Here is a 26414-nt window from a genome sequence, read left to right as displayed (position 1 = left end):
CGCTGTCGAGTCAGTTGACGCTGTCGTTTCAGGGGGAGGTTTACGTGTTCGATTCGGTTCAGCCTGAAAGGGTTAGCCAAAATCTCTCCCTTTTCTCCCCCTTTTTTTTTTTTTCTTTTTTGTTGTTTTAAGATGTTTATTGTTTAATGTCATTGCATCAATGTGAGTGGGCAATTTTGAAATTTTCGGCATTTGATTATATTGGATTTCTTGGTGACTGCTGTTTGTATGCTTGACAATGCATGCAGATTATTTGATGTAATGGATTGATCACAAGGGGCTGATCATATCATTTTCACTTTCACACGTATTTGATTTGTGTCCTATTTATGTGCTTAGTTAAGCGTTAAGGGGTCCTTCTAGGTTTATTAGGGATTTAGTTCTCTCTCCCTTAAACTACTTGCTTTTAGGGATGACTTCCCCAATGACCCTTTCGAATGGTATTAGAGCCAATGCCATTCTTTCTTGTTGCAATCGAGCGGTGTACATGGTGATGCCGATATTGCATTGTCATTCTGACTAGTTCAGTGCAAAACTAAAGAAGTGACATGGGTATTGCAGTGTTGGACCGAGACTAGATTAGACTGCATAACCAGACCACATTGGCGGACCGCGAGAAGCCTGGCAGTATGTTTATTGTCCAGTTAGCCATACATTGGCTAAATGCGGAACCAGTTGTGGGTTTATAAGAGACGTCGGCTCCCTCCCCCCTCTTAACAATTAGCTTTTGGGTGTGAGTCTCCTAGGTCTCTTGCATCATGATATCAAGACAGTGAGGCTATCCTATCTGTTTTTTGGTTAATCTACGAATGAGCTATCTTATATTATCTTAAAAGGCCGGTGGTGGTATTGTAGTGTCATTATTTAGTGGACAGCCAGCCCGCATGAGCGTTGGGACTGCAGAAGCATGGCTGTATATTAGGGTCTATTTAGTGCTACATTAACTACATACAGAATCAACTGTGGGTTTATAAGAGATTTGGGTTTCCTCCTGCTAACAACTAGCTTTTGGAGGGTGAATTCTCCTAGGTCTCTTACGTGATGAAACCTACAAAATGAGAGCAATCACATCATTTGTTTTCATGTTTCTAAGTATTGGTGTTTGGGCCATTTGGGCCATCTCTAGTGTAGTTTTGTGTTTGTTGCAACATGAGTAAACGTCTTTGAGAATTATATCATAACTTCGTCTAGATGTTGATGACTAATGACGGCATCGATTATGATTGGTAACTGAACTACATAGAGGAGAGGTGTGAAGACAGAAGAGAGCTAGAAGTCTGGAAGTGATGAAAAACAAGCATTAAGGTTAAATTTTGATCAATGCATGTTTCAAATTGTTCCATAATTCTTGGTCTTAGGCCGATCAGAGGGCTACCTTGTTGTTTCTGTGCTTCTAAGTTCTAACCTATTTATCATGTATCCTTATTTTGCTACAGTATTGTACTACACTTAAATAAGGCAATCAGAGCACCAGTGATCTAGCCTTACTCTTCCTTTTAGTTCATGAATCTTGTTAGTTCACTGTTCAAAATTGGTGCTCTTCTTGAATTCCATAATTCCTTTGTTGGTCAGATAAACTTACACTTAAATCAGGTTTCATGAATCTTTTTAGTTTGTTTTTCTAAATCGGTACTCTTCTTTTATTCCTTTGTTCTTTAAACTATCTTATTCAACTTAATGGACCAATCTATCTGAAGCGTATATGTCGTATATTTGTATCACTAAGTTGTTTTAAAATGTAATTTTTCACATATTGTGGATTTTTAAGGCAATGGAGTTAGTCAAACCGGTAAGATATCTATCTAAAACAACTTGTCAAGTTTGTTGCCTTCTAACCAACAGAGATACATACACATGCTTTATCGTTACACCTGGTGATTAGATTTTCCTAGGATGTCGATGGATATTCAACATATCCCAATTTACTTCAAATCCACATCCTTTTATGTAAATATAAATAGTAATAATCAATCCCTACTGTTTAACATCCGCTTCACATATAATGAATATGCAAGGTTTAAATATTTAATAGCTACTATACATATTATAAAACCTTAAAAGCTAATTTATACTTTTTATATATTATATATATAATATATATATATTATATAATATATATATATATAATATATATATATATATATATATATATGAGAAAAATGGGTATGCTTGGTACCAAGCACAAATTTTGTGCTTGGTAGTGATGTGTCACATCCTCATCCACTCACTACCATTGAATGTGGTCCCCATATTTGAATGAGTGGAGGGGGATGTGACACATCACTACCAAGCACAACTTTTTGTGCTTGGTACCAAGCATACCCATATTGGCTCTCTCTCTCTCTCTCTATATATATATATATTATATATTATATATATATATAATATATATATATATATATAGAGAGAGAGAGAGAGAGAGAAATATGGGTATGCTTGGTCGCGTACCAAGCACAAAAAAGTATGCTTGGTAGTGAGGTGTCAATCCCCTCCACTCATTCAAATGTGGAACAAATTCACATGGGTAGTGAGTGGATGGGATATGTCACATCACTACCAATTACAAAATTTGTGCTTGGTACCAAACATACCATATTTTTCTCTATATATATATATATATATATATATATATATATATATATATATATATATATATATATTCTTCTTACTTTTAATTAGTAGTTATACACCCAGCGCTTTGAATTTGTATCATGAGTATTGATTTTATTTAGGTTAAAGACTTTCTTATATATATATATATATATATATATATATATATATATATATATATATATATATATATATATATATATATATATATATATATATAATACATAGGAAAAGATTATAATTATGTAAAGTTGACAGGTCCCAATGAGCTGAGCCCCGGGCGAGCACTCATTCATCTTTAAATTCATACATAGCTCGTTCAGCTTGCCACCTGGCAAAGATTTGTTTAGAAATAAGATTTTTAACATCTTTTTCAATTACACTTTTAGCAGAGCTACAGTCAATTCGTAGAAGAAATTCTTGATTAAGAATGTCATCTCTAAATTTAGATAAGCATTTAATGATAGAAAGCATTTCTTTCTTTATAGTGGAATAATTAAATTGGGCTTTATCCCATTTACCAGAGGTAAATCTAATTAATTGCTCTTTATTATTAGTTGGATTAATTTGTTTAAGGATACCTCCATAGCCTAAATTAGAGGCATCTGTTTCCACAATTTTAAACCATTCAGTGTTTGTTAAATGAGTACAAGGTAAACATTTAACATTTGTTTTTATTCTTTTAACAGCTTCAGTATGCTGATCTGACCATGGTTTAGCGTTCTTTTTTAATCTATTATATAAAATAGCTGTATCTTGAGCTAGATTTTTATAATAATCAGCAATATAATTAAGGGAGCCTAAAAATCTTTGTAGTTGCTTATTATCACTAATAATATCAGAAAATTTAGAGGCAAACTCTATACTTCGATCGATAGGAATTATTGTTCCTTTGTGGATATTATGACCTAAAAATCTCACTTGGGTAAGAAATAACTTCATTTTAGGAACAGATACTGCTAATCCATTTTTTATAGCTAAAGTCCTAAATATTTCTAAATGTTTGACATGTTGGTCAAAATTTTGAGAAAATATTAATATGTCATCTATATATGACAGAATGAAATCCGTATAAGGAATGAATACTTCATTCATGATATTTTGAAACTCAGAAGGGGTATTTTTTAATCCAAAGGGCATAACATTCCATTCATAATGTCCGAATGGAACAACAAAAGCTGTTTTATATCTATCTTTTTCTTCAATTTGGATTTGCCAATACCCTGACTTTAAGTCAAATTTAGAAAATATTTTTGCATTGTTAATGCGATTTAATAAGTCTCTTTTATTAGGAATAGGATATCTTATCCATTTTAAGACTGTATTTAAATGTTTATAATTAATAACAAGACGAGGTACTCCTCTTTCTTGTTCAACAGCATTATTAACATAAAATGCTGTACAACTCTAAGGAGAATATGATTTCCTTATTAATTTTTTCTCTATAAGAGAGCTTATTTCATTTTTACATAAATCTAGATATTCTTTATTCATCTGACAATGTCGAGATTTTGTAGGAATATCCTTTTCATTAAAATTATCAATATATGGTAAAGAAACAATATGTTTCTTTCTTTCCCAAAATGCATTTGGTAGATTACTACATATAGTAATCTTAAATTTATCTTCTATTTGAGTTATTAACCCTTTTTTCATTTTAATTTGTTCTTCTATTTGAACAAATAAAACTTCTTCTTTGAGAAAATTAATTTGGTTTTCTTTGAGAATAACTTTTCTAACTTCGTTTAATAAACGAGTTTGAGGATCAGAAATAAATTCAAATATTATTTCATTGTTTTTATAAGTAGCTTTAATACCTTTAGTATCTACCTGAACAATAGGCATAATATTATGTAAAAAGGGAGTTCCTAATATAATGTCTTGCGATAAGTTTTTAACAAGAACACAAGGAATAGGAATACAAGTTCCTTGAACACATATGTGAGCATTCGGTAATTTATATTTAACATTTAAATTGTTTCCATTAGCGCTACTCAGAGTCTGAGTAGTAATTTCAAAAAAATTTGAAGGTATGATTCCTTCATTGATACAATTTAAGTCTGCACCACTATCTACTAAAGCTATAAGATCTGGTATGACAACCTGTTCTGCTATAGCTAAGGTAATTTTTATATACCACTTTTGAGAGGTAACTTGTTTTAAGATTTGTAGAAATTCTGTAGTTTCATTCTCTTGTTCTTTATCAGAGTTATTTTATGATATTATCAGAGTTTTTTGATTTTCTTCATTATTTATTTTATTTAAAATATATTTATTTTCTTGTTTAAGATTTTCTTTTTTCAAATCTTGAATCTCTTTATTTAAATTTGATAAAGAAAGAGATTTTGATGTGGAAGCCTGACTCTTTTGTCTTTTTAGAACTTCTGACATAGAGTAAACATTTTCAATGTTTGGTTTGTTAATTTTTTCTTTAGTTTTTAAAAGAGATTCTATTAATTCTCTTTTTGTTTCAGAAGATATATCTTCAGATATAATTTTAGTAATTAGCTCTTGATTTGAGGATATCATATTAATAGATAAACCATTCATATTAACTATTGCTTTCCAATAGTCAGCGCTCTTGATTTGAGGATATCATATTAATAGATAAACCATTCATATTAACTATTGCTTTCCAATAGTCAGTATTTTTCTCACAATTTTGAGTATTACATGCACAAGGTGTGTCAGATTCTGACTCAAAGTAAGATGATTCATCTTCTTCAGATTCACTATTAATCATTATTTTATATAAAGTCTTTTTAATACCTTCATCTTCAATGGCATCTATCTTCTTTTTTGTATAACATTTACTAGCATAGTTCCCTATTTTCCCACATTTATAACAATGGATTTCTTTTTTATCTTTTTTAGATTTAAAAGGTTTTTTATGTTTATCTCTTTTTTCACTGTTTTCTTTTTTGAAAAAAAATTTCCTTTTCTTTTTAAAAGAAGAATGTTTATTTTTAAAATCCTTTATAGGTTCTTTATCAACTCTATAAGGTTGATCGAAAGCGAATTGTTCGCAGAATTCTCCTAATTCTTTTCTTTTTGTGAGTCTTTGAGACTTTAATTGATTTTTTAATTTTAAATCATTACATAGGGCTAACCCTTCTTTAATACACGCATTTGTTAAATACCCATAAGTTAAATTTTCATAAGGAAGATAACCTCCCTGTTCATCTCTTATTTTATTTCTAACTCTATCAGCAAATAGAGTAGGTAAACCATCAATAAATTTAGATTTCCAATGTTCGCTATTAGCATTATCAAGCATCATAACTCTGCTTAGGAAAGTATCTTTATACCATCTAAAATGGGTTAAAGATGGACATCTAAAATTCTGTAAAAGAGTCATTATTCTTTCTCCATTATCTTGATATAATCCAGTAAAATGGTGTGTAATTGCTAACATTAACGTATAAATAGCATCTTCTTGTAGGATACCATTTACAATTTTTGTTGCATTTAATACTTCATCTCTAGCATTAGAGGATAAATAATTATCCCACCATCCTTTAAGGACACCAGTAAAGCCACATGTAATATAAGAAGCAATGACTTTGTCGGTATTACCATTTTGTCTACATATAGTAGAATACATCATCATTCTATGCATAGTAGAATATATAAGAGAGTCAGAAGCTCCATCTATATTCCATTCATAGATGTTTCTTCCATTATAATCACTTTGAATATATGTATCATTTTCTTCAAATAAAACATCAGTAGGAGTAGGTCTTTTATAATAATATCTTTCAATTCTCTTTGAAGGATTTTTAATTTTGTTAATTGATGAAAATTGATTTTCTAGTGTTAATAACTCATTTTGGGTTAACTCATCTTCAGATATTTTTTCTTGAAAATCATCATTTTCAGAATCTTCGCTTTGAATAAAAGATGAAGTGGAAGCTACCATATTTAGCTTAGAGTTATTAAACTTCTTAGTTAATAATTCTATTATATCAGAAATTACTTCATCTCCTCTTTTAAAACCTGAAATGTCTATAGGAGGTTTTATCATAACCTTTGCCTCTCTACTATCAGTATTAATAATCTTATTCGTTTCTAAGATTTTTAATGAGGGTATCACTTCATTAAATTTATTTATTAATTTATCTAAGTTATCTTCGATTCTTGTTAATTGATTTCCTACTATTTGAAGATGTAGGTTTGTATAATTGTTTTGTTTTATTATCTTATTTAACTCTTTAAGAGTTATATTTGTTGATTCATTTTGTTTAACAAAAGCATTAGTTTCTAGATTACTAGAATGGATTCCAGATATTTTTAAAGCATCTGTTGGAGGATATATAGATCTTATATTCATGCCAGTGGCAGATTTCCATTGTTTATAATGTTCTTCTATTACTCTAACTTGATTTGTTTGATTTTGTATATAATACTTTAAAAACCATGGTATAAAATATTCTATTTTATTCTCTTTTTGCAAGTCTGTATAATACTTGTCTTTAAATTCTAGCTGTTCAATTTTTGAAAAGCTTTTAAAAAACCATTGTCTAATTTCTTTATGTTTTTCTTCATAAAATTCTTTATTAAGAAAGTTTTTTATATCTTTGTTTTCTTTAATATTCATTTTAACCGGGCATTCTAAAACTCATTTCAGAGCTGGTTGGAGAGTTTCTCTCCTTTTCTTTATTGTATAATCCATGAGGAATATTATTTTCTGAAATATTAATGCCTTTAACATCATTCGTTCTATAAGAACCTGATCTAGAAACAGAGACTGATTTTCTAGATGTGCTAGTAACATCAGATAATCTAATGGTTCGAGAAGGATTAAATATAATTTCTACTTCTCCATCAACCGTCTGGGTTATTTGATCAATTTCTTGGTTAATAATTGGTTGAGGTTGAACATCGTTAGGTATGACCCAACTGTCAGGGAAATTTATTTCATCCCATTTAATTTGTCTATTAACAGCAATATTAGATGATAAAACATTGGTTTCAACCAGTACTGTTTTTCCTGGTTTAGAATGAATCTTAGCTTTTGGAGCTAAAGATGTTAATGTTTTATAATGAATTCTGTAAATTATGGCTATAGTCTCAGATCCTGAGATAAAATTATAACCATGTGTTTTTATGTTTAAACTTACTGCCTCAAATATATTTGGGTCAGTTAAAGATAAACTTAAGTTTGGATAAACATTAAAATAAACTGGCCCATTACAAAGACTAGTTTCCATTATGCCTATTAATGATTGGGTCCAATTTAAACATCTTGCATCTCTTAGACAAGTTAATATTGATGCATTTAATCCTTGGAGAGTTAAGGGTCTGAAAGCGACTTGTATTAAGCCTATGTGGATATAATTGTATTTATTCATATAAGGTTCAATATCAATAGGACTAAGCAATTGTAAAGTTTGCTCATCACGATCTACAGTTGTAGTTCGTTCTAAGGTTTTAATGGTTATTAAAGATTTATAATCTAAAAAACCTATTTTATAAATATCTCTATTAGGGATAGCAGGAATTGTCCATTTATTTAAAGCCTCAATTTCAGAGGTATACTCTGTACTTTGAGCATTTTTAACTCTTTTGCCCTTATTAAGGGTTTTACTTAAAGCAGAAGACGAGGGAACTAGTTCTGACATAAAAGTCTTACAGATTTATTTATGTAAAACAAGCTTTAAGGATATAAATTTACTATTTTTCTTCCTTTTCTTCAACAATCAACTTAATTAAATGTCTACACGTCTGTCAACGATTTACACTACCCTTTCAACGCCATCTCGGCAACAACTGGGTTTTACACAACGCGACTTTGGTGACGTTCCATAGACCTAAGAACTAAGCTCATAACCGAAGAAAAGAAAGAACATATAATAAATTTACATTCTTAAAAACAAGTTAACACAAATAAATTGTAAGAAGTAAATTAGCCAAGCATGGCTCTGATACCAATTCTAAACATGCATCTTACATAAGACACTTTCTATCATTAAATGCTTATCTAAATTCAGAGATGGCATTCTTAATCAAGAGTTTCTTCTACGAATTGACTGTAGCTCTGCTAAGAGTGTTATTGAAAAAGATGTTAAAAATCTTGTTTCTAAACAAATCTTTGCCAGGTGGCAAGCTGAACTAGCTATGTATGAATTTAAAATCGAATATATCAAAAGTAGTAATAATTACTTACCTGATTTTCTTACTCGTGAATTTTTACAGGGTACAAATAAAGCGGAATAATCCCTCTTTAAGAGGGGGTAGAGGCAAGGGTTCACCCCAAAATCAAAATCAAAATATTCAGAGGACTTATAGTCCTTACGAGTTTTTTGAAAATTCAAATCTTGAGCCAAGTTCGTGGAGAACTATAGCCAAAAAGAACTACTCTAGTAGTCAGGCTCAAAGCCCAAGCCCATCTAAAGCCTTTTATAAAGGTCTGGTCAATAATCTTATAAATGAAGTTAATCAGGAAGAAAATCCTGAGCCCTTCTCAGCTATAGTGAAAAATAAAGTACAATGGACTCCTAAAAAAGGATCAGAGACGGTTCTATATCTAGAACCAGAAGATATCTCTTCTATGAAAGATATTGATCATATCAGAACAAGATATCTAAATGACAACTATTATCCTACTTTGTCATTAAAATCTATGCTGAATTAAGCATCTTGCCTGAACCATTATCTAAATTATATTCTGCCTGGGTGGAATCTCACCCTGTTATTTCTAAAATGGAAGACAATAATATTGTCGAAGGCCTATGTGCTGTTCACTTCTTTTCTGAAACTGAAATTCCATGGATATGGACATGGACCTTTGAGTCTGATTGGGATAATCTTCATCTTCCTATCCTTAAAAGGAACCACTACTGTAGATGGTGGAATGGGATCAATATCGAAGAGAAAGCACAACATATTGAAGAAATTATAAAAAGGAATCATAGTGTTCTTGAAAACTCAATGTCTCAAGAGATTCAGAAAGTTAACCCTATGATGCAGTTAGCTAAAATAATCAGGCGGAAATACCCGCAAGCTTCAGAAGAAGAAATTAAACAAAAATGTCTTGATCATATGAAAAGATAATTTTTCGAAGCTTTTGACACCATGGAGACTCAGTCCAGTAAAAGTGTTAATTCTTGCGGCGATGAAAGCACTTTGCCAGATGCACAAGAAGAAGAAGATGAAGAAGACATTTGGAAAGCTGCCATGGGGATTCTTAATCAGACTCCAACATCTGACCTAAAAGGTAAAGGAAAAGACTTATAATTATGTAAAGTTGACAGGTCCCAATGAGCTGAGCCCCGGGGAGCCACTCATTCGATTCTATTCCTCCACTACCTCTCAAAGAAGCTTTTTCTAAAGGAACTTTTATAAAGTCCCTTTTAGAAAGTAGATGCTTTGCCAAGTGCGTTTGACAGTGCAATGTCAGTACGGTGTCTGTGCAGTTGCCACGCATCATATATCTTTATTCTCTCCTCATCTATATAAGGAGAAGTTTAGCTTGTTGTAAGGGTGTGCTTTTTTACTTATATTTTCCAGTTTAAGTGTGAGCTTGTAAGTGTGAAGAAGTGTCTTATGTAAGATCATTTCTATAAATAAGATTGAAGATCCAGCTATTATCTTAAGAGTGGGTCGTAGAACCCTGTAAGTTCTTCTTCTTCATTTATTATTGTCAAAATTAAATGCATGTTTAGAATTATATTTTTGCATTATTAATGCGATTTAATAAGTCTCTTTTATTAGGAATAGGATATCTTATCCATTTTAAGACTGTATTTAAAGGTTTATAATTAATAACAAGACAAGGTACTCCTCTTTCTTGTTCAGCAGCATTATTAACATAAAATGCTGTACAACTCCAAGGAGAATATGATTTGTTTATTAATTTTTTCTCTATAGGATAGCTTATTTCATTTTTACATAAATTTAGATATTCTTTATTCATCTGACAAGGTCGAGATTTTGTAGGAATATCCTTTTCATTAAAATTATCAATATATGGTAAAGAAACAATATGTTTCTTTCTTTCCCAAAAAGCATTTGGTAGATTACTACATATAGTAATCTTAAATTTATCTTTTTGTTTCAGAAGATATATCTTCAGATATAATTTTAGTAATTAGCTCTTGATTTGAGGATATCATTGTTTCAGAAGATATATCTTCAGATATAATTTTAGTAATTAGCTCTTGATTTGAGGATATCATATTAATAGATAAACCATTCATATTAACTATTGCTTTCCAATAGTCAGCATTATAATTAAGGGAACTAGTTCTGACATAAAAGTCTTGAAATAAATTTATTAGCCATGCATGGCTCTGATACCAATTCTAAACATTCATTTAAGAGGGGGGAGAGGCAGGGGTTCATCCCAAAATCAAAATCAAAATATTCAGAGGGCTTATAGTCCTTACGAGTTTTTTAAAAATTCAAATCTTGAGCCAAGTTCGTGGAGAACTATAGCAAAAAAGAACTACTCTAGTAGTCAGGCTCAAAGCCCAAGCCCATCTAAAGCCTTTTATAAAGGTCTGGTCAATAATCTTATAAATAAAGTTAATCAGGAAGAAAATCCTGAGCCCTTCTCAGCTATAGTGAAAAATGAAGTACAATGGACTCCTAAAAAAGAATCAGAGACGGTTCTATATCTAGAACCAGAAGATATCTCTTCTATGAAAGATATTGATCATATCAGATCAAGATATTTAAATGACAACTATTATCCCATTTTGTCATTAAAATCTAGGTCATGGATAAGGACCTTAATTACACAGAAGGGAATGGAAATAACCCATTTCTGGGGATCTGAAAACAGGACTATCCCTCCTAATTTTAGTAAATGCATAATTAAAGAGGTTATTTTACCTCGGAAATGAGCTTTGAACCCAAATCAAGATCTACCTTTGGTAAAAGCTCAGAATTCTAGCCAAGTTTATTCCTTCAATTATTGGGATTATAAGGAAGCTTTTTATAATATCTTCTTATACCAGAATCCCAAAAATAAACATACTTGGCTAATAAAGTTATGTCCAGAAGCTCTTCAAAAGGGTATTCCTTCTTGGTTCTACAATTGGTGGACGATTTATGTTGCTGAATTAAGCATCTTGCCTGAACCATTATCTAAATTATATTATGCCTGGGTGGAATCTCACCCTGTTATTTCTAAAATGGAAGACAATAATATTGTCGAAGGCCTATGTGCTGTTCACTTCTTTTCTGAAACTGAAATTTCATGGATATGGACATGGACCTTTGAGTCTGATTGGGATAATCTTCATCTTCCTGTCCTTAAAAGGAACCACTACTGTAGATGGTGGAATGGGATCAATATCGAAGAGAAAGCACAACATATTGAAGAAATTATAAAAAGGAATCATAGTGTTCTTGAAAACTCAATGTCTCAAGAGATTCAGAAAGTTAACCCTATGATGCAGTTAGCTAAAATAATCAGGCGGAAATACCCGCAAGCTTCAGAAGAAGAAATTAAACAAAAATGTCTTGATCATATGAAAAGATAATTTTTCGAAGCTTTTGACACCATGGATACTCAGTCCAGTAAAAGTGTTAATTCTTGCGGCGATGAAAGCACTTTACCAGATGCACAAGAAGAAGAAGATGAAGAAGACATTTGGAAAGCTGCCATGGGGATTCTTAATCAGACTCCAACATCTGACCTAAAAGGTAAAGGAAAAGACTTATAATTATGTAAAGTTGACATGTCCCAATGAGCTGAGCCCCGGGGAGCCACTCATTCGATTCTATTCCTCCACTACCTCTCAAAAAAGCTTTTTCTAAAGGAACTTTTATAAAGTCCCTTTTAGAAAGTAGATGCTTTGCCAAGTACGTTTGACAGTGCAATATCAGTGCGGTGTCTGTGCAGTTGCCACGCATCATATATCTTTATTCTCTCCTCATCTATATAAGGAGAAGTTTAGCTTGTTGTAAGGGTGTGCTTTTTTACTTATATTTTCCAGTTTAAGTGTGAGCTTGTAAGTGTGAAGAAGTGTCTTAGTAAGATCATTTCTATAAATAAGATTGAAGATCCAGCTATTATCTTAAGAGTGGGTCGTAGAACCCTGTAAGTTCTTCTTCTTCATTTATTATTGTCAAAATTAAATGCATGTTTAGAATTATATTTTTGCATTATTAATGCGATTTAATAAGTCTCTTTTATTAGGAATAGGATATCTTATCCATTTTAAGACTGTATTTAAAGGTTTATAATTAATAACAAGACGAGGTACTCCTCTTTCTTGTTCAGCAGCATTATTAACATAAACATAAGACACTTCTTCACACTTACAAGCTCACACTTAAACTGGAAAATATAAGTAAAAAAGCACACCCTTACAACAAGCTAAACTTCTCCTTATATAGATGAGGAGAGAATAAAGATATATGATGCGTGGCAACTGCACAGACACCGCACTGACATTGCACTGTCAAACGCACTTGGCAAAGCATCTACTTTCTAAAAGGGACTTTATAAAAGTTCCTTTAGAAAAAGCTTCTTTGAGTGGTAGTGGAGGAATAGAATCGAATGAGTGGCTCCCCGGGGCTCAGCTCATTGGGACCTGTCAACTTTACATAATTATAAGTCTTTTCCTTTACCTTTTAGGTCAGATGTTGGAGTCTAATTAAGAATCCCCATGGCAGCTTTCCAAATGTCTTCTTCATCTTCTTCTTCTTGTGCATCTGGCAAAGTGCTATCGCCGCAAGAATTAACACTTTTACTGGACTGAGTCTCCATGGTGTCAAAAGCTTCGAAAAATTATCTTTTCATATGATCAAGACATTTTTGTTTAATTTCTTCTTCTGAAGCTTGCGGGTATTTCCGCCTGATTATTTTAGCTAACTGCATCATAGGGTTAACTTTCTGAATCTCTTGAGACATTGAGTTTTCAAGAACACTATGATTCCTTTTTATAATTTCTTCAATATGTTGTGCTTTCTCTTCGATATTGATCCCATTCCACCATCTACAGTAGTGGTTCCTTTTAAGGACAGGAAGATGAAGATTATCCCAATCAGACTCAAAGGTCCATGTCCATATCCATGGAATTTCAGTTTCAGAAAAGAAGTGAACAGCACATAGGCCTTCGACAATATTATTGTCTTCCATTTTAGAAATAACAGGGTGAGATTCCACCCAGGCAGAATATAATTTAGATAATGGTTCAGGCAAGATGCTTAATTCAGCACCATAAACCGTCCACCAATTGTAGAACCAAGAAGGAATACCATTTTGAAGAGCTTCTGGACATAGCTTTATTAGCCAAGTATGTTTATTTTTGGGATTCTGGTATAAGAAGATATTATAAAAAGCTTCCTTATAATCCCAATAATTGAAGGAATAAACTTGGCTAGAATTCTGAGCTTTCACCAAAGGTAGATCTTGATTTGGGTTCAAAGCCCATTTCCGAGGTAAAATAACCTCTTTAATTATGCATTTACTAAAATTAGGAGGGATAGTCCTGTTTTCAGATCCCCAGAAATGGATTATTTCCATTCCCTTCTGTGTAATTAAGGTCCTCATCCATGACCTAGATTTTAATGACAAAGTGGGATAAACTTCATTTATCAGATTGTTGACCAGGCCTTTATAAAAGGTTTTAGATGGGCTTGGGCTTTGAGCCTGACTACTAGAGTAGTTCTTTTTGGCTATAGTTCTCCACGAACTTGGCTCAAGATTTGAATTTTCAAAAAACTCGTAAGGACTATAAGTCCTCTGAATATTTTGATTTTGATTTTGGGGTGAACCCTTGCCTCTACCCCCTCTTAAAGAGGGATTATTCTGCTTTATTTGTACCCTGTAAAAATTCACGAGTAAGAAAATCAGGTAAGTAATTATTACTACATTTGATATATTCGATTTTAAATTCATACATAGCTAGTTCAGCTTGCCACCTGGCAAAGATTTGTTTAGAAACAAGATTTTTAACATCTTTTTCAATAACACTCTTAGCAGAGCTACAGTCAATTCGTAGAAGAAACTCTTGATTAAGAATGTCATCTCTGAATTTAGATAAGCATTTAATGATAGAAAGCATTTCTTTCTTTATAGTGGAATAATTAAATTGGGCTTTATCCCATTTACCAGAAGTAAATCTAATTAATTGCTCTTTATTATTAGTTGGATTAATCTGTTTAAGGATACCTCCATAGCCTAAATTAGAGGCATCTGTTTCCACAATTTTAAACCATTCAGTGTTTGTTAAATGAGTACAAGGTAAACATTTAACATTTGTTTTTATTCTTTTAACAGCTTCAGTATGCTGCTCTGACCATGGTTTATCGTTCTTTTTTAATCTATTATATAAAATAGCTGTATCTTGAGCTAAATTTTTATAATAGTCAGCAATATAATTAAGGGAGCCTAAAAATCTTTGTAGTTGCTTATTATCACTAATAATATCAGAAAATTTAGAGGCAAACTCTATACTTCGATCGATAGGAATTATTGTTCCTTTGTGGATATTATGACCTAAAAATCTCACTTGGGTAAGAAATAACTTCATTTTAAGGAATTATTGTTCCTTTGTGGATATTATGACCTAAAAATCTCACTTGGGTAAGAAATAACTTCATTTTAAGAGCAGATACTGCTAATCCATTTTTTATAGCTAAAGTCCTAAATATTTCTAAATGTTTGACATGTTGGTCAAAATTTTGAGAAAATATTAATATGTCATCTATATATGACAGAATGAAATCCGTATAAGGATTGAATATTTCATTCATGATATTTTGAAACTCAGAAGGGGCATTTTTTAATCCAAAGGGCATAACATTCCATTCATAATGTCCGAATGGAACAACAAAAGCTGTTTTATATCTATCTTTTTCTTCAATTTGGATTTGCCAATATCCTGACTTTAAGTCAAATTTAGAAAATATTTTTGCATTATTAATGCGATTTAATAAGTCTCTTTTATTAGGAATAGGATATCTTATCCATTTTAAGACTGTATTTAAAGGTTTATAATTAATAACAAGACGAGGTACTCCTCTTTCTTGTTCAGCAGCATTATTAACATAAAATGCTGTACAACTCCAAGGAGAATATGCTTTCCTTATTAATTTTTTCTCTATAAGAGAGCTTATTTCATTTTTACATAAATCTGGATATTCTTTATTCATCTGACAAGGTCGAGATTTTGTAGGAATATCATTTTCATTAAAATTATCAATATATGGTAAAGAAACAATATGTTTCTTTCTTTCCCAAAATGCATTTGGTAGATTACTACATATAGTAATCTTAAATTTATCTTCTATTTGAGTTATTAACCCTTTTTTCATTTTAATTTGTTCTTCTATTTGAACAAATAAAACTTCTTCTTTGAGAAAATTAATTTGGTTTTCTTTGAGAATAACTTTTCTAACTTCGTTTAATAAACGAGTTTGAGGATCAGAAATAAATTCAAATATTATTTCATTGTTTTTATAAGTAGCTTTAATACCTTTAGTATCTACCTGAACAATAGGCATAATGTTATATGTAAAAAGGGAGTTCCTAATATAATGTCTTGCGATAAGTTTTTAACAAGAACACAAGGAATAGGAATACAAGTTCCTTGAACACATATGTGAGCATTCGGTAATTTATATTTAACATTTTCGATTTTATTTAGGTTAAAGACTTTCTTATTTTTAAAAATTATTTTATATTACGTGGTTGTTTTGCTAGAATATTTCTATCATGAATAAGCCTATAGAATGCAATACTTAACTACTTTTCCCAGAGTGTCAGTGGAGTCTCAGATATTTTCTATTAACTAGTTAGAGTGTTGGAGGAATCAGTTGCTTGCCTTTAATGGGGAGTCATTACAGATGCATTTCTATAGGACGTTATTTTTATCTTCAAATCTAGATGAAGTTACAAATGTATGCCATCCAAGCTATAAACACTTATGGTGCATCCATAATCTTTGCACTAATTAATCTTTCGGCTTAAACTACAAGTCAAGGATCAGTAGTAAAAATAAAGCCTGAGACTTTGGATGAAATGAGACTAATTTTCATTGTAATAGCTTGTAGAAAATATAGAGAATGGGAGGAGATTCATGTGTGACATGATTAATTCGCTGAAGAAGTATACATTATTTTCGGTCATAATTAATGAGTGTGATTGTAAGCTTAAGACTTGGTTTGGTAGTAGGGGAGGTAGAGTAAGGTAAGGGGCAAAATTAAAAACCTCTTTCGTAGGGAGAGAGGGTAAGGTGAAGTACAATAAAGTGAGGTGAGGAGAGAGAAGATGCAAAATTAACTAGAAAGTGAAGAGAGAAAATCCAATTTTGAGGGACACAAGAGTGAGGAGAGAGAAGATGCAAAATGAACTGAAAAGTCATATACCTCCCCTTTCTCCAATCAAGCAAGAACCACAAAAGGAATATCCCCTACTTACACCTCATTGAACCTTAATTTACCTTATCAATCGTTCTTTTACGTAATGAAGACTCTCGATTCAAGTATGTTGCTTCTTAAACGTTAATTTATGGTGTTTGTTTTCTGCCTAAAGTAGGCAAATTCATATTCTATAAAACTTTGAGATAAAATTACGATTTCTTCACTATGAATAATCCAAGAAGAATTTACCCACACAGATAATAATATGTGTTATGGCTCTTCTACCCCTATCTCATAGAGGTTAAGATTGGTATTTGAGGGGACCAAAGTCAACTTGCACCTTAGTCGGTCTTAAGTTAGCTCAAATCACCCACCTGGAAAAACCTTAGTGGCCTTGTCCGTAAACTACGACACTATCCATTTGAAGTGTAATTCTTAAATTTATTTTTTTCCCCGTTAAACTTTATCCCATGACAATAAAGCTGTTAGGCTCTTTTTTCTTGTGTTGGGGGTGGCGAGGGGTCCCTTCATTTTAAAGAAAGGAAGAAAGATAGAGTTTCTGATTTTGTGCATATTTTATGAGGCTAGCACGAGATAGATTTTATTTCTAAATTGGCTGCTATATTCGTAAAACTGACATTATAGACATGAAACCCTTCAAGCAAGAGAGATATCTATAGAGTTTTTAGTAGTGTCAGAAATCAGTTAAAAAAGCAAGTCTCCATTAATGTAAAAATATAAATATATTTCGCTATTTGTAGGAGTTTTTAGTAGAGCTAGAAATCTATTTAAAAGGTACGAATTTTAGGGTTAAGTTATTAACATGTTTAATATTTTCTTTCTAATAGTTATCCAAGAATTAGTTGTTTTTCCTCTCTTTATGTCTTCATCTCCTATGTTACATAACAAAAAACTTCCTCACTAACATGAATGAGCTAGTCAACTAGTACAGCTGAGAGTACGAACCCTTATTGCTTTAGTAAGAACCCTTATTGCTTTACTCGTAGAATAGTTGGGGCACATTTTCTGTCTTGCATTCAAGCACCTGTACGGAATTAGCTTTATAAACATTATAGTTTGTTGCAGTGTTATTAATGCGCGAGGCGTAATGCGGGGCACAAAATTAGTTTACGTGCATATGCGCAATGCGCAATGCGATGCACGCACCCGAGTGAAGCGAGACGCACTGCACACATAGAATTTTTCAGGATATAACAAACATGCATAAAGAAATATGTGGTCATGAAACTTCACATAAAAAAAAAGTCAATGACTCAAAATAAATAATATAAACTACTAAAGTTATAAATAGAGTCTTAGTCATAATACTAACACACCCAAGTATTCACTAATATCAATGAAAATTAAGTAGTCTACTAAAACAAAGCAAATAAGTAGCAAGATAATAGTCTAATGACTCTAGTCATCCTCAACAACATCATCATCATCCTCTTCAATGGGGATATCTTCCTCCTCAGTTTCCTCTTCTTTGTTAAACTCTTCTTCATCTTCCGACTCTGAAAGCGGTTCCCTCTTCCTCGATGATGAACCATTACCACTCGAAGATCTCAGACCCCTACAATATTTATGAGTCTCAAATAATATTAAATGAACAATATAGCAAGCAACTACCAGCAAATATCTAATAATCAACCAAAGCTTAGTGAATGTTACTGTTGCAGCAAGCTTAGGGCAATCAGTTCTAACTCAAAGTCTCAAACAAAAGAAAAAGAAAGCAAAAAAAGAAAAAAAGAAGAAAAGAAAAAGACAAAGCAAGAAAAAGAAAAAAAAAATGAACTGCCACGAAAAAAGGGAACATAAGTGTAGAAAAAGAAGCCATAGTTGTTATTTAGGATTTGGGTTTAAATGTTAACCGGGTCCATACCCAATAACCCTTAAATCTGTTTTAAAATCTGAAACAACGCGTTAGTTCTTGAGGCTATCGCCTCCTACAAGGTGTTGGGCGCTTGCAAGGCGCACACGGGCGCACACATTATTGAAGATTAGCGCCCCTCGCCCAATGCGATGCGCTAATCTTGTGCGTCGAAGCGCCCGACGCTCGAGGAGCGAGCCCGGCAGCGTTTTTAAAAACACTGCTTTGTTGGCTACTCTCAGTGTTTCAAAAAGATATAATCTAGTTAGCCTAGACTCTGGCCTAAGCTTAGGTGGTACCTAGGCTGCCTGCCTAGGTCTAGGGAGTGCCTAATGTAGCGGAGATTGCTTATGCGAACTTCCCTGCTTAGATATTGGTCATGATTTCCTCCATTCCTACCTCCACATCATCTAACCTCCTCCCTGCGGCCTTCGCCACCAACTACGAACACCTTCTCCAAGTCCTCCGACCTTCAACAAAATCTCATCCGTCACCACTTAAACAAAAAAAAAAATCCTCGTATGCCTTATGTCTAGGCACCAATTTGGCACTTAGTTTGCATAGCGCTTTTGATAACATTGATTATAACTAAAAATTAAAAAAATAGGAAATGTGTAGGCCTTGTCTAGGCTTCCGCCTAGGTACTAGGTGTTGGGTCCAACGCCTAGGTTGCTTAGCGCTTTTGTGACCTTGGCCACTCTATTGCTTCATTTACAGCCAAAGTGTTTTTTTTAATGTTTAAGCTGATCTTACTAAGATAAGATTATTAGATCTAAAGTGTGTAAATGATTTTACATTTGTTATTCTTGAAAACACTAACACAAGTTAAATATTTAGGGCAACATTCCAAATATTAGTACTAGCCATACTTAAAGAAGTATATAAAAGGGTACTTTTAATTCTTCAACTGTTTTTTGGGAAGTTCACAAGAGGATGTTTCCATGATATTTTCACTGTTGGTGATGGAGGGAACACCAGTCACATGCTTGAAGGATGAGAGGTATGCTCTAGGAGGGATGGATGATTATATTAGTGAGAAAAAGAAGAATATAAATAATAACCTACAGTCACATATATTGTGAATGAAATGTTTGTGGAAGTAAAATGATTTGCGAGTGCAAGAACATGGAACTTTCACTTTTTTCTAATTGTTATTAACATTTAATATTTTCTTATGCAAAAGTTCATGGATGCAATTTGTTATTTCAGGCTCCAGGTCTATTCAAAATTACTTCAAATGTAAGAGGAATGCATTCTTTATATGATGGTAGAAAAATCTTTTGACTATCTTGTGTTACATGGAATTTGATACCTGACTCGAAATTGTCAAGAACCCAAGCTGCCCAAACAGTTTCAGCTCCTTTGTCATTTTTTGTTTGTTACTTCTTTTCTTTTACGAAACATTTGCTTACATAGATAGATGTCTTATCTTGCGCTACACCGAATTTGATATCTGACTCAAAATTGTAAAGAACCCAAGCCACGCGAACAGTTTCAGCTCCTATGTCATTTTTTATTTGTCGCCTCTTTTCTTCTGCGAAACATTTGCTCACATAGATAGATGGCTTCTGATTTTTGTTTATTTTCCTCTTTTATTCTTAATTCCATGATCTACTTTCTTTCCTATAGAGTACTGTTTCTATATGCTCAATATGGTTCAAAAGTTAAAATTTTTAAGGATATAACTAATTTTAAGTTGTTGTCTGGGAGCATTATGACCTTAAATTAATTTGTTATATTCTTCTTTGTAAATGCACATGTACATGTTTACATGTGTAGATATTTACCTTTACTTGTGTAAGCTTTTCATACTATCAGCTCATTGAGCAACACAGAACTCCGTAAAGAGAGGTGACTAAATATTATATGCCATTATCTCCATTCCCCTTTTTCTGCAATTGTTCTACTTGACTTTAGTAAAGTTTATATAAGATTAAAACCTTTATTCTGGTGTCTATACTGCAGGTTCAAGCCGTTCTGCTGCTGCTGGGTGGTCATGAATTGCCCCCTGATATTTCTGTCATGGCACTGCCGAATAATGTGAATCACAGGGTATGGAATATACATGATCATAATTTGTTTTAACTTGGCACTTGTTTTTTGACTGACTCTTCTATCTACTCTTTCTAACAAGCTTTCAAATGATCTTCCACGACCCTCCATGAATCCTCACAGAATAGCTTCCATTATGCGGTATCGGGAGAAGAGGAAAAACTTGTGTTTTGATAAGAAAGTACTCTATGACGTCAGAAGAGATGTTGCTTCCAGGTACACAAAAGAGTTTCTAGAGTAGAATAGTTTTTTTTTTAGAATTTAGCACCCAACTTTTTAAAGAAAATGGGGAATCTTAGAGTCTTATCTTTTGGCATCTGATCGAGATGTGGTGAATCTGCTCCTGATGTACTATGAGCATTGCTGGAATGAACTGTTGGTTCATGATGTATGTGGCAGGAAAGGACTGTTGGTTCATGATGTACATCATGGTTTGATCTCTATAGTTCAAATCAAAGATTCTTGTTTACAGCCTTTTTGGAGTGAAAATATGTATTCTGTCTTCACTAAGAAATTTGAATTTGTAATGTTGGGTATTTTACTCTTTATCCCTTACGATGATTTTGTTCATTCAATAATGCAGAATGAAACGACACAAAGGACAGTTTGCATCATCAAAGACAAATCCTGAGGAAGCACTCTCACCCTCTTCAAGTGGTGATCATGCTCAGAGCAATTCTCAGGAGGAATCAGTTTCAAGCTTGTCAGTTGAAGCTTTGATGACATAGTTTCTTTTCCAGTTCCTTTTCCAGTTTCTAAGCACCACTCAAAGTTTACTCTAAAAAAAGCACAACTTAAATCTTGATGATGTCCCGTTGAATCTATATTACAGTTCTGAATACTGAAAAGCTCTTGCATCCGAGAACAATAGTTAATATTTATTTATTTTTTTATTTGGGAGAAAAATAGGATGGAATCTCATTGCCTCAACAAAGAACCCAGCCCAACCAATAGTCAATATTTATGAAGATGATGTCTTCTTATGCTATCATTTTTTTAGATATTTCCTCTTCTCCAGTCCCCTTCAATTTAAAATTCTAGCTGCTCTTCTGATGCACTATTTTAATGTACTGTATGGTCTGTGCAGTTGCCAGCACTGTGGAATTGCTAAAGGTTTGACTCCAATGATGCGTCGTGGACCAGATGGGCCTAGAACTCTGTGCAATGCTTGTGGGCTGACGTGGGCAAACAAGGTTCAGCATTTTCCCCCCTTTCTAAATTTGTTATCTCACTGATATTACGTCTTGCGGCTTCAGTGCTTCTTTGGGATAGACACAATGTACACTGATATAGCTTACCTTTAGAGTGGATTGGCCAGTTGTCAACACATCTGCTTTATTCATTATGGTTCTAAGCAGACCGTAGGATAGAGTCAGATAAGAGAATTAGCCATTCTCAGCAGACAACGAAGTTATACCCATTGGCATATTAAAGCAGAACAGGCTAATTCATATCTTATACCTCACAACGAAAGGGATAGCAAGTTCTTCAATATCTAAATGGAGATGCAAAGAGTAATAACGTAATTTTGTTTATAATCAACCAATTCATGTTTAGTAACATAATTTCATTCATACTATCAGCATCCTTCAGCTAAAGTTTACAAAGTATCATTTAAAAAGGATGAAATAGCATTAAGTATCTCTGTTTATTTTGGTGTTCATTTCTCGAATGTAGAATGTTGGTCCAAGTTAGACTCACCCGTATCATTTCCCATTTTCAGGGAACATTCAGAAGTCTTCCTCAACCTGTAACTTCTGGCTGCCAGCAGTCTCCCATTAACCCAACTGACCAGGTAAGCTTTTGTGGGAACTATAAACAATATATTAGAAAATTAATTCGATAGAGAGTTCTTTATAGAAAACCAATGAGAACGTAGCATGTGTCTCACCATATTTTAATGTTAGTGATTGTAATGTTTTGATTGCACTGATGCAAAATTTAATGGAAAATCTTGATTGCACTGACATTGTTTGCTGATCGTACCGGTTTTAATTTGGGCGTGTGACGCGTATCATCCTCCCTATTGATGCTTATGCATTCTACTTTTGTTCTACACTTGTTCTTGCAGAGTGATGCCAATGATTCTGATATTAGTAGCAATGGCCAAATGTTTTCTGCAATATCAAACGGGCCTGAGTCCAGTATGATTGCTAGCATAGATGCAGCCATGGAGTATGCTGATTGTTGAGGGCATCAGATGCTATGAAGATAGATTTTGAGTAGATAACCAATGTTACAGTGTGTTTTCTGTTCATAGAGATCACAAGAATAGCCTCAGAAGTAGAGTTTTACTGTAATTAGAGCCTTCTAGATATGCCCCAAGTATATTCATTTATGATTTTGTCTATTAACTTTTTCAACTTTTCCTCGTCAGGCTAAACATTTTTGTGCGGCAGTTACCTAAATTTGTGGTGGTAAAATCATTACTAGCAGTGGGCTACAGGTGTTTACTGATGATTATAGACGACGGTCTTTTCAAGACCACCAATCGGGGGGATCTTGTGATTTATCCCATTGGAAAATATATTAAATGAGCAAACCAGGGTCTAGATCCTGCCTAATTGGGTTAGTAATTAGAGAGGGTCAAATTATTTTAACGTTTATTGTTTATTTCAATTTTTAATAGATAAATAAGGTAACATATGATTGTCACTATTATCTTGGAAAATGAGTTTTCTTCAGAACGGTCCACTATTGTGAAAACCACATGGGGTAGTGAAAATTATTTGTGATCGTATTTTATCAATCGAAATGGGGATAGAGGTTAAGAACACGGATAATTGGATCCTGTACAATTACCGTAATCAGTAAAGACTTGAACCTAACACTATCTACTTGTATCATGTCTCTTCTATGTTGTCAAGATATTGAACTTCTATGTTATAAATTTTCTATGAAGAAAAAGAGTGTTATAAATTGTCTTCTGAGGGCCTATATTGTTCGCTTTGATAAAAACATGGAACTTGAAAGTAACATGGAAAATATTTTTTTTTTGTATTTCCATGGATATCCTGTAAATTATCCTCGGTTTGTTTCGCATGGAAATCATGGAAATCAAGAATAGAAATAGCTAGCTCATCATGCGGTGGTCACCTCCTGTGTTTGTATGAAAGAAAAAAAAAGTGAAGATATCTAACACGAGATATCAAGAATAGAAATAGCTAGCTCATCATGGAAATCATGAAATCATTTACTGCATTTCTCTAGTTTAGTTGGCAAAAAACAAGTATGGAACGGTCACCTTAGTGAGGTTACCATCCAAAAAAAAATTCAAAGCACATTGCAAGCCATTGGGGGTAATCATACCTGATTTCATGTGTTTTCAAAGAGCATTCTAACTGTCACAAGTTTCGAACGGTAATAATTCCAAGCAATGTAAAAAATAAGTGTGAACAACAAAAGCAGATTCGACCATTATGAATCTTGCTCAAAACAAAGAGATATTAAGAATCAAGAACGACACTAACAAATGTGGCAATGTTGGCTGCATATCTTAATTTTTCAATTGTAAAGTACCATCATGGTATGCCTCGCCAATACATTGCTACTATATATAGTAACTTGTTGCGTATATATTAGAAATTGATAATCATCATTGCACCAATCAAAAATCACATGAGAATCAAGAATATGTTGTGAAAGACACATGAATGAATCCTGTAGACCCACAAGTTCAAACAAAATATATGCATAACATAGCCACTATTGATGGGCTCAGTTAGGCCATCATCATCGACATATGCATAACTCAAAATTTTAAATTACAATTGTAGGCCGCATACAACTACGACTATTTACAAGTTCACTTTTATTCAGTTTTCATCCCATTTTAGCGCTATACGAGAGGATTTGGGATTTCCCATCTTAGTATCTAGAAAATGTATTGTGAACCAAACATGGGTGATAGATTTGCCTAGACAAAAAAAATGGTCCAATGTGGCAATGTCATGAGAGCATGGAAAATTGATTTTTATTTTTATTTTTTTTATTTTCCGAAACAAACAGGCCCTAAAGATAACAAGGGTGGCATTAGGGGCACACCCCCAACCACAACATCAACCATACCACCTCTCTCATTTGTTATAGTGTACCGGGCCCCACATGGGATTTTAAAATTTTAAAATCCCATGTGAGGCCTGGTGTACTATAACAAATGAGAGAGGGTGTGTGGTTGAAGTTGTGGATGGGGGTGTGTCCCTGTCATTTTCCAGGTAACAATTAACTAATAAGTGTACGAATCTCACAAGCCTACTCGCAATGAAAGGGACTGTCACATCTGCTACGTTTTCTTCCATTTAAAGTGCCACCAAATTAATCTATAAGCATCAGACGTATATATAAAGTTGTCTCCTCTCCTCCACTCAAGTCCACGGGTTCCCTCTTTTCCATCGTGGCACTCAACTTTCCACGAGGTCTCATCTGTTCCCATTTTGGTGTTCCTACGCGTCTAAACTCGCAACCTTAAGAAATGAGTAAATTATTCTTTTATACACTTGAAGTGGCTTCCACGGGGTAGCATTTATTAGGCGAAGAGAGAGGAGGTTGTTGTGGCATGTGGTCATGTTTTCTCTGGAGTAATACGTTACAACGTCATCTTCTACATTTATTTCATGAAAAATCAAATGGAGGGGTTTTAAGAAGTTTCACAAGACCGACCATGTGACATATGTCATTTTCTTAAAACTCGTATCAAGATCTATAGCTGCTATAGAGACACATCATCTATTCCGTATTCGGTCTTATAATTTTCAATTCTAAATTAATTTCTCAAAAGAAAAGATATCTAATGGTGTTCGTTGCTACATTAATGATATATCAAAGAGGTACTTTTTTTAAATTGTTGGACTCGAAGATTTGTTATTAACGTAATAGACAAGGTCACTAGATACTTCCTTGTAGAATAAATGTAGAAGGTAACTGTATAAGGTATCACTCATCTTTTCATACTTTCAGGATCATTTATGTTTATACGTGGCAAGTACAAGTTTTCATCGTTAAGTTGGAAAATGGAGTTTGAATCAACTAAATTTATAAAATAGGACATAAAACTTTCAAATATGTACCAATTATTTCTGTTATGTGAGGTTCCGAAATATACAAAATTCTACCATTGGTTAAATTTTTCTAGAGAAATCTTGTGAATTGATGTAACTTGAAAGTATGTGAAGACGTATGGGTCAGTAAAATAGGTTATATCAGTGTAATCATCAATATTACATCAGTACAATCAGTGTATATTATCATCAGTGCAATTACTTGTCTTTTACTAGATATGTGTTAAGGATCTACTCGAGCTGTATGAGATATTTGCCAATAAGCGGTCAGTCCTAGATCAAGTTTGACATTAAATTCCACAATTTCTATACTACAGCAGAGTCTCAGTCAAAACTCAATAATCTAGTGAGTGTTTGTAAATACGAAAATTTGACTTAAAGTTAGGCTCGTAAGTCGTAACTATACTCATGTCGCCTTCTTTCACACCTACCCTTAAGTCGCCTCTTTCTAAAATAGCAGTCAAATCGAGCTACAATCATACGACCCAAGCACCAAAACCTTC

The 26414-nt window shown here is 33.1% G+C and overlaps 1 protein-coding gene across 1 annotated transcript in view; it reads left to right on the top strand.

The window, feature by feature from the left end:
- Nucleotides 1–23223, top strand: part of LOC109819374 (GATA transcription factor 28-like) — a 38479-nt gene extending 15256 nt beyond the window's left edge. The window contains exons 3-9 of the mRNA XM_020385088.1: nucleotides 1–71; nucleotides 20768–20854; nucleotides 20937–21070; nucleotides 21438–21557; nucleotides 21942–22047; nucleotides 22578–22649; nucleotides 22926–23223. Of these exons, the coding sequence (XP_020240677.1) occupies nucleotides 1–71; nucleotides 20768–20854; nucleotides 20937–21070; nucleotides 21438–21557; nucleotides 21942–22047; nucleotides 22578–22649; nucleotides 22926–23045 (710 nt within the window). The 3' untranslated portion in view covers nucleotides 23046–23223. The remainder of the gene's footprint in view (nucleotides 72–20767; nucleotides 20855–20936; nucleotides 21071–21437; nucleotides 21558–21941; nucleotides 22048–22577; nucleotides 22650–22925) is intronic.

The sequence above is a fragment of the Asparagus officinalis genome, chromosome 1 (assembly GCF_001876935.1).
Source record: "Asparagus officinalis chromosome 1, Aspof.V1, whole genome shotgun sequence".
In the NCBI taxonomy this organism is placed as follows: domain Eukaryota; kingdom Viridiplantae; phylum Streptophyta; class Magnoliopsida; order Asparagales; family Asparagaceae; genus Asparagus; species Asparagus officinalis.
This window is presented reverse-complemented; position numbering and strand designations above follow the sequence as displayed.